This window comes from Brassica rapa, chromosome A04 (genome assembly GCF_000309985.2).
Source record: "Brassica rapa cultivar Chiifu-401-42 chromosome A04, CAAS_Brap_v3.01, whole genome shotgun sequence".
Classification (NCBI taxonomy): Eukaryota; Viridiplantae; Streptophyta; class Magnoliopsida; order Brassicales; family Brassicaceae; genus Brassica; species Brassica rapa.
Genome location: NC_024798.2, coordinates 8,941,165 through 8,951,129, shown reverse-complemented (window position 1 = coordinate 8,951,129; position 9,965 = coordinate 8,941,165). Strand labels below are relative to the sequence as shown.

Here is a 9,965-nt window from a genome sequence, read left to right as displayed (position 1 = left end):
TAAACTTTCCCAATATTTGGTTTCTTATAGTCAATCTTTCTAAACTTATCTTTTCTTTTGTTTGACCGAAGACTAGTACTTGAACTCATTTCACTGCTATTTATCTACCCGAATCAAAGGTCTCTTCAGCTCTTACACAATCCAAACCTACAAAATCAATTATTTTTTTTAATCTTGTCAATAATGAAACCTAAACAAATAAATGTCATGTTTTTCTTGTTAGCTGTAATCTCAGCATTGGTCGTCCAAATATTGGGAGTCCAAAATGTTCAGCCGAATACGACGTTATTATGTCCCAAGAAAACGGCTTTAGATACAGTGGCTGGATGTTTCGAGGCTGTGAAATTAGCGTCTGGCAGTGATACCAGATTGCTAACAAGAGAGTGTTGCCAAGCAGTGAAAGCACTTCCTGAATGCCTCTTGATTGTCTATCCTACGAGAGCTTTGAATACATTAATCCTCAAAGCCATATGTGCTAAAAAGTTCCCGGGATCTACTCTATAATCTTTGTGTTATCTTTCTAATGAGTTATTCAATAATTAATAAAATATACTTTATAATTCTATGAAGAGAATATTATCATTTTGCAAATCCCAAACAATCATCGGGCTTGTTGAATGTTTCATTGTCCTATTGCTTTCTTCGAGGACCATGTTCATGATCTTGTTATATTCTGAATTCTCCGAAACTCTCATGATCTATAAGCAATATTCCTAATTCTTACAAAAAAAAATAACTAGTAGAGGAAAGAATAATTCCCCATTTATAGTTTTGGAGGCTATAAGTCTGTAATCATTGCTTTGTTTCTAGTAATTGACTGTCGACCGTGTAAGTTATTATTAAGATTTTCTTTCATCTCTTTACTGGAAAATATTTTTGTGAATAGATGTGATCGTATAATGAATTTGAAATTCATGGGTCTAAATGGAAAGGTTATGTGAAAATTAGGGGTAGATATGTCGGCTTTTTTTGGTTTGTTTAATGTCTGCATTTTGGAGCATTTCCTGCCAGTGACACCTTAATTTTCACATAATCTTCGGAGAATGCAGACATCAAATTGGCAGGAAATGCTCCCACCTTTAGACATCATGGCTGAGTGGGAGGCTTTTGTGAAAATGTTTGTTGCAAACAACAAAGTGACTTTCTCGTCCTTGTCTCCTCTTTTTATCTGTAATCCATTTCTGAAAAAAGAGGGAAACAGAGTCAACAAAGAGAGTGAGAGAGATTTATTTCTAGTTTAGACTTTCTAATCTCGTCATTTTAATCTTAACTAGGTTAGTAATTAGTTAAGTTTTAAAATAAAAAAACTAGAGCTTGATCCGCTCACTCGAGCGGGTGTTTATTTTTATTTTTTAAGTAAATACTATTTTCATAATTAGTGATATTTTTAGCATTTACCATATAATTAATTATATATTATTATAGTTTCAAAAATATAGTGTGAATGTAATTAACTAACATTTTCATATAATTGATTGTCATTTGTATCGTATTTTTCTTATAATATACTTATTTTCTTAGTTTTGAACTGAAGTTTTAGATTAGAGAATAGATTACATTTTAATATCATTTGTATCAGTAATTTATATATTACTAAATTTGGTACTTGCATGTGTACTTAAATTTAAATTATTGGAAATATGTATTTAATTAATTATGTAAAAAATATTTTATATTATATTGTTTAATATTTTAAATAATCATGTACACTAGTACATTATTTTTAATAAAATTAGTTATTTTGGTTTATAATTTGAGAATGATAAACGAATGAAAACACTGTGATCCAGCGATCCGGTAAGGTTGTTCTTTAGTGTACGGGTTTAAAAACACTGATTCCAACAAAAAGCCACAATTCACATAAAGGATCCAACATTGTAAGCATAGCCCATATGAAACAAATTAAGCCCAATTCACCCACGATAAATGAAAAAGAGAGTAACTGTTGAAAACAAAGTAACAGCTCGCACGAGAAAGAAAAAAGCAAAAAGAAAAAAAGGTTTTCTCAACCTTCGTTTCCTTCGCCGTGCAGCTGTGGTGAAAGATATGGAGGCCGAGAAGATGGAGTTGAAGCTCTACAATACGATGACGCAGCAGAAGGAAGTTTTCACTCCGATCAACCCCGGGAAAGTCGGATTGTACGTCTGTGGAATCACAGCTTACGATTTCAGCCACATCGGCCATGCTCGCGCCGCCGTTTCCTTCGACGTTCTATACAGGTTTCTTCTTAATTAGGGTTTTTATCGAATTGGATCTGTTAGATCGGTGAGGTTGATTTTGGATACATCCGATCTCTCGTAAACTTAGATTCGTAGCTCGAATGGTTACGCAGATACTTGAAGCATTTGGGTTATGAAGTTAATTTCGTCAGGAACTTCACAGATGTTGATGACAAGGTATTTTTTTTTGTGAACTTTGCTAGTGGTGTCTCTAGTGATAACAAGGGCTAACAACTGTCTGCAGATAATCATACGTGCTAATGAGAATGGAGAGGAGCCGTTAGAGTTGAGTAATCGCTTTTGCGAGGAGTATTTGGTTGATATGGGTGCTCTTCAGTGCCTCCTTCCCACCCACCAGCCTCGTGTCAGCGACCATATGGATCACATTATTGACATGATTCAAAAGGTATGTTTTTGCTTTGATAACAAGGCTCACATTTGATCCAGTAATGGTAATGTGTTTGATGATCCTGTCGCAGATCATTGAGAAGGATTGTGGGTATGATGTGGACGGCGATGTCTTCTTCTCCGTCGACAAATCACCAAACTATGGTAAGTTGTCGGGTCAACTACTGGAACATACACGAGCTGGTGAGAGAGTTGCGGTTGATTCCAGAAAGCGTAACCCTGCTGATTTTGCATTATGGAAGGTTTGTGATTTAAAATCTTTTTCATCTCTGTGAAGTTTCGGTGAAGTTTTGTTTGAACATAATATTGTTGCAGGCTGTAAAACCTGGTGAGCCGAGTTGGGAGAGCCCGTGGGGTCGAGGAAGACCGGGATGGCACATCGAGTGCAGTGCCATGAGTGCTCACTATCTGTCTCCCAAATTCGACATTCATGGTGGTGGTGCAGATTTGAAATTCCCACACCATGAAAATGAGCTTGCTCAGACATGTGCTGCTTGCGAGGATGGTGGTGTGAATTACTGGTTGCATAATGGGCATGTCACTATCAATAACGAGAAGATGGCGAAATCAAAGAAAAACTTCAAAACAATCAGAGAAGTATGTTTCTTATTTGTAGCAAAGATAATAAAAGCAAAATTGTTGACAGGTTCTTATCTTTCTTTTTTTCACAATCTGTGTAGATGACAGAAAGTTACCATCCACTGGCTCTGAGGCACTTCTTGATGAGTGCGCACTACCGGTCTCCTCTGAGCTTCTCAGCGTCACAGCTAGACAGTTCCTCTGAAGCTTTGTATTATGTTTATCAGGTGCAGTGCTTCAAATATGTTTTCAAAACTACTCATCAGTTTGATTAGCCTCTCTTAAGTTGTAATGATTTATATTCAATTACATCTCTGACTTGTGATATTGGTTTACTAGACATTGCAAGATCTTAATGATGCTCTCTTGCCATATCGAGAAGCAATGTCTGAAGACACTGGAAAATCTGAACAGACTGCAGAAGCCAAAGACATCATTAACAAGCTCAAAAGTGAGTTTGAAGGAAAGATGTTAGACGATTTGAATACTGCCCATATACTGACGGGTGCTTACCAAGATGCATTGAAGTTCATCAATGCTTCCATCGGCAAGCTCAAGGTTTTCTGCTTTACTCTTCTTATTTTTTGTGCCTCTTGACATTCATAACCATTACATACCAAACTTGTCTGGTTTTGTTCAAATTTTCAGAAAATGCAGAAGAAACAGAGGATGTCTCTGCTTGTGTCACTCGTTGAGATTGAGAAAGCAGCCAGGGAAGTTCTTGATGTGCTTGGTTTGCTCACTACCCTGAGCTATGCCGAGATTTTGAAAGAAATGAAACAGAAAACACTAACAAGGGCAGGATTGAGCGAAGAAGACATTTCACAAAAGATAGAAGAAAGGATAATGGCGAGGAAGAACAAAGAGTTTGAGAAAAGTGATGAGATTAGAGCAGAACTGACAGTTAAAGGAATAGCATTAATGGATATTGGCAAAGAAACTGTGTGGAGGCCATGCTTCCCTCTTCAGGCTAATTCCAGTGATTAAGCAAAAAAAACAGAGAGATGGAGCCAAGTCAACACTTTCTTCATCTCATTCTTCTTCTTTAGACTCTCCCGATTACTCTGTTTTTAAAGTTGTCCCAATGACTCCTAGTAGACACTTGTCGCTGGTTTTTGTTTGTATCTGAATATTCACAATGACAATTATATCAAATCGTAACTATATGTTACTTTGGATATTGCTTTAGCGCCGAACATGATCTAGATTGTTAACAATGACATGTATTTAAACATTTTTCATTTCTCAAGTTTTCATCTAAAGACATTATCACAATAAAACTCTTCATGTATGGTCAGATTGCAAGTGTGGAATTGTTCTTCTCGAATAAGGCATAAGCGTCACTATAAATGGCGATTGCGTTGGAGAAAACCGCAAGAACAATCACAAAAATGGCTAGAGACTTGTCCCTTTTTGTTGCTTGGTTATGACGATCCCTGTAACAGCACAAGAGATACATTCAGATCATTAATAGGTTCCAAAACCAATCTCTCTTATGAAGCAAATGGACTTACTTTAGGATAACAGCAGCAGGGAATATGAAACCGATGCAGACAGACGCTGTAGCTCCAGTGAACTGGAAAGCATCCCAAATGCTTGGAATGAAGTTTGCACCAACAAAGATGACAGCAATGAGGCCGGCAGTGATAGAACCAAATCTCAGGTTCGATGTAGCAAGCGATGGAGCCTTAGGGAATAATAGACCATCGATGTTGACCCTCAAAGGGTAAAAGACGATGGGGAACACAAGCATTAGATGAGCTGCATAGCTGAACCTGACTGCGTCGTTTAGGACCGAACCAAAAGGGATATTAAGATCGGTGTCAAAGTTTGCAAGAACATCATCAAGGGTAGATTCACCGAACAAGAGGTATCCGAATAAGCTTGTCATTACGTAAACAGAAGAGCACACTGTCAGAGCTGATCTAACAACGGGTTTGATCTGAGTGGGGTCTTCAAGCTCGTTATGTATGTTGTGAACTGAAAAAAAAAACCAAATGGATAAGATGAGTTCTTGTTTCATTCTTGAAATGTAAAATTTAACAAGAAAGACCCGTTCTGAGTGTACCATTATAATGACAAATGTATGCATTGACAAGCACAGGAACAACGGTGAAAAGTCTCCAGAAAGATGACAAGTCAGTGACATTTGGTAAGAGTCTAGGCATCATCAAACCACCGCTGAAAAACTTCGTGACGACGTACGATTCCCGCAGTGATGACAAGAAAAACAACGGCTAGAGCAAGTGATATTGCAGATGTGAATCTCAAATAATCTGCAATGAAGCATAAAGCAACAATATTACATAATGTACAAACCAAACATAAAAGACTCACATTCTCCATTGCATTCTAAGCGTAAAAATATCATAGAGTAAGTTCTTATGACAAGAAGCAAAAGCCCTTTAAAAAAAGAAAACTTGAAGCTAACATTCTCTATTGCATTCTAAGATGTTATGCCTTCATCTAAGGAACTATATGCAACACAATGTTTGAAAATACTTATGAATCTGGAAGAAGATGAAACATAAATACTTACCAATCCGCTTGAAGGATGTCAATGGAGCAAAGACAAGGAGAGTTGAAATGAGAAGAACAAAAGTTCTTGTGTTCCACCAATATTCCCCAAACCATCCTTCAAGTATACCCGCATGATGGATTCCAAATTCATCCTTTCCAGCCAATACATCACCTTCAACCCCAACCAAAAAAAAAAAAAAAAGTTAACCACTAAACATTTGGAGGCCTGAGACGAGATGTTTCTCTCGCTATGTCCAAGGCCGTCCTGAGATTTATGGGCTTAAAACAATTACAGGCTCTATAATCAACACATATATTTTTTTCTTAATCAGTTTGGGGTCGGTACATATATTAACCACTAAACATTTGGAGGCAGGCGAATGTTTCATCTCGCTATGCCCAAGACCGTCCTTAGATTTATGGGCTTAAAACAATTACAGGCTCTATAATCAACACATATATTTTTTTCTTAATCAGTTTGGGGTCGGTACATCACTACAAGAAAACAGCGGTATTCTGACGGACGTTCCGACGGAAAATGAATTCCTCGGAATATACCGAGGAATTTCCGAGGCAATTCCGAGGAAACACAAAATTTGGCTTCCTCGGAATTTCCTCGGAATATACCGACGGAATTCCGAGGAAAATTCATTTCGTCGGAATATTCCGACGGAATACCGAGAAAAATAGTATTCCTCGGAAAAAACCGATGAATTCCGAGGAAATATTATAGACGTTAGAGAGCCGTTGGAGAGCCGTTGGAGAGCCGTTGGGGGGATTTTAAAAATTCCGAGGAAATTCCGAGGGCAGAAAGGTTTTCCTCGGAATTTCCTCGGAATAGATCTTGTCGATTTAGGGATTTGATTATACATTCCTTTTCCTCGGAATTTCCTCGGAATTTTCCGAGGAAATTCCGACGACGATAGAGTTTTCCTCGGAATTCCCTCGGAAAATTCCGAGGAAATTCCGAGGAACTTGGGGTTTTAAACCGAAAACAACGTTTTACGGATTGAATAACACGTATATAACCTTCATTAAGTGTCTTAACCAGATTATGAAGTCAAACTTTGGTGTTTTACCCAATAACAAACACTTTTACGATTGCATGAACGAAAACCACACAACATAAGAGAAACACTTATACACTTTAACAAACGGTAAAGGGAATACTTACAATTATTTTTGAAATTTTGTTATTTCATGGTTTATGATCATCTATACAAAGAATCCTCAATGGTATGCATTATAATTGTATAAGAAATGAAATACGGCGAAAATAATCGATGTTTTGAAACCCCAAACCCTGGTTCTTCAGAATTTCCTCGGTAAATTCCGAGGAAATTCCGAGGAAACCTGGTTCCTCGGAATATTTTCATTTAACCGGGTAAACCAAGCCGCCAAATATTTCGCGAAAATTGAATTAATGATTTCCGAGGAAATTCCGACGGATATAGTAAATATTTCCGAGGAAATTCCGACGGATAATTTCCGTCGGACCCCTCATTTTATTAGGTCGAGCCCGACCTTCTTCCCCATTTCTCTCCGCCGCACTCTCTCTTTCCCCTGCGATTTCGTCGACTCCTCTCTTCTCCCTTGCGATTTACGGCGCTTTCTCTCTTCTCCCTCGCGATTTCCACCCTAATCCTCATGTATGAACCCTATCCCACTCTTTTAGGTTAGATTTGTATGGTTTTTAAGTAGATTTGATGATTTTAGAATGAGATTTATAGATTTTGTTAGGGTGAATGGTAGATTTGAGTAAAATCGAGTTTGATTATGTATTTCACTTGATTTGAATTTTTTTTTTTTAGTTTTTATTAATTTTGTGGTTATAAAAATCGAATTTGTAATTATATATATATATTGAAAACGTTTTTTGTATATAAAATCTATTTTTTGCATTTTAAATTCATTTATATATTTATTAAACATTTTTAAAATCTATAAAACTTTTTTAAGATTAAAAATCATATATATAATATTTAAAATCATTTTTTTGTGGTTATAAAACGTTTTATGTATTATATATATAAAATATAAATTTCTATATTTATTAAACATTTTTAATATTATGAAAACTATTTTTTGTAATTATTTAACATTTTAAATATTTTTAAAACTATTTTTTGTAATTCATTTATATATTTATTAAACATTTTTAAAATCTATAAAACTTTTTTTAAGATTAAAAATCATATATATAATATTTAAAATCATTTTTTTGTGGTTATAAAACGTTTTATGTATTTTATATATAAAATATAAATTTCTATAGTTATATGTATTTTATATATAAAATATAAATTTTTGTATTTATAAAAACTATTTTGTATTTATAAAAAGATGATTTCATATTTATAAAAATATTTATATTTATTAAAACTAATTTTGTATTTATAAAACATTTTTTGATTTATAAACACTATTTTATTATTTTTTGTATTTATAAAAACTATTTTGTATTTATAAAAAGATGATTTCATATTTATAAAAATATTTATATTTATTATAACTAATTTTGTATTTATAAAACATTTTTTTTATTTATAAAAACTATTTTATTTTTTTTTGTATTTATAAAAACTATTTTGTATTTATAAAAAGATGATTTCATATTTATAAAAATATTTATATTTATTATAACTAATTTTGTATTTATAAAACATTTTTTTTATTTATAAAAACTATTTTATTTTTTTTGTATTTTAAATATGTTTTCTATTTTAATTTTAATTTTATATTTTCGAATTTCAATTTTAAAAAATAAATTTATATTTTTTTTTTAATTTTGGAAATATTCTGAGGAAGTGTATCCCTCGGGATATTCCGACGACATCTTCCTCGGAATATTCCGAGGAAATTCCGACGAACTTGTGGTCCTCGGAATTTCCTCGGAAATTCATTTCCTCGGAAATTCATTTCCTCGGAAATTCATTTCCTCGGAAATTCATTTCCTCGGAATTCCGTCGGAAATTTCCGAGGAATTTCCGAGGAAAAATGAAATTCCGAGGAGTTATTTCCGAGGACTTTTTTCGTCGGTATGTCGTCGGAATAGCGTTATTCCGATGACATACCGACGATTTTTTCCCCAGTATGTCGCTGTTTTCTTGTAGTGCATATGTTAACCACTAAACATTTGGAGGCCAGAGGCGAATGTTTCATCTCGCTAGGCCCAAGACCGAACCTTGGATCTTTAAGGTCAAACCCAAAGAGCAAAAGCTATAAAACTGTCAAGAAACTAAGACCAAGCCCGAATATAAGAAAGATGAGATAAACAGTACCAATGATAATCATGTAAACGATCAAAACGCCAATGTTGCTAACAAGAACAGAAGCTTGCAACACAATCTTTCCGGTTATGCCGAAAGAATCTTCCATCAAACTACCGTAAGATCTCGTTTTCCCTATTCTGCTGAACCTAAGCAAGAACTCAATGGTGGAATCAGTCAAGATAGCCATAAGAACGATCATGGCGATTCCGGGAACAAGTCCGAGGATCTTCATCGTTGCAGGCAGTGCCATGATACCAGCACCGATGATCGTTGTTGCGAGGTTGAAAACCGCTCCGGTAAAAGAAGCTCCGTTGAATTCGTCGTGACCAATCTCACCATCTCTCCCTGATTCCGGCAACAGAGGAGCTGTTTCACTATGGTTCTGGATTGCATCTCCAATCGACATTGTTTCGTTGACTTAGAACTGAGGAAGAAGCAATTAAAAAAGAGAGAGAATCGGAGGTGAAAGAAAAAAAGAGGGAATAGTTTCGTGATTGTTGGCGGTGAACAAATTAAAAAATACATTTTTTGAACAAAAATCTATTTCTAATGTTTTTCAGTTATTTTAACATTAAAAAAAATGTTTAGTCTCAAACAATATTTTGTTTCACTACCAAAGTAATATGAAAAATCATTGAATCGAAATTTATTTAAATTTTTAATATTTTTTTATGGAAACATATTTCCAGATAAATATACGAATGAGATTCATCCTATGGTCATTCTGAAAAAAATGTATTGGATAATATAATTCCTTAAACAAAATCAACAATTCAATATGTTATTACTAGGGTCGGCCCGCGCTTCGCGCGGAATGTTTACTTTGGTTGGTGTTGGGGCAAAAGTATTTGTGTGGTCTACTTTGTTGGATAATTTGGTTGTATGAAACTACTTGTCCTGGGATTTTGGCATATATATCATTATCCTTTTGAAGTCGTGGCGCTCAATTCACTTTTAAAATTTGTGT

General features: G+C 34.8%; 2 protein-coding genes across 2 annotated transcripts; one reads left to right on the top strand and one right to left on the bottom strand.

Annotated features, from left to right (window-relative positions):
• The first annotated feature begins 1,944 nt into the window (after window positions 1-1,944).
• On the top strand, window positions 1,945-4,394 carry LOC103863802 (cysteine--tRNA ligase 2, cytoplasmic). The gene is made up of 8 exons (XM_009141558.3): window positions 1,945-2,219; window positions 2,333-2,396; window positions 2,464-2,625; window positions 2,699-2,869; window positions 2,943-3,224; window positions 3,308-3,433; window positions 3,546-3,764; window positions 3,855-4,394. The coding sequence occupies exons 1-8, from the start codon at window positions 2,047-2,049 to the stop codon at window positions 4,191-4,193; spliced, it is 1,536 nt and encodes a 511-aa protein (XP_009139806.1). The 5' UTR covers window positions 1,945-2,046; the 3' UTR covers window positions 4,194-4,394.
• LOC103863803 (amino acid transporter AVT6B) lies at window positions 4,352-9,787 on the bottom strand. Its single transcript, XM_009141559.3, is given in 6 exon segments — window positions 4,352-4,642; window positions 4,721-5,186; window positions 5,275-5,410; window positions 5,412-5,482; window positions 5,746-5,898; window positions 9,008-9,787. Coding segments are annotated over 6 exon segments (1,365 nt in total). The 5' UTR covers window positions 9,405-9,787; the 3' UTR covers window positions 4,352-4,500.
• Window positions 9,788-9,965: the final 178 nt, after the last annotated feature.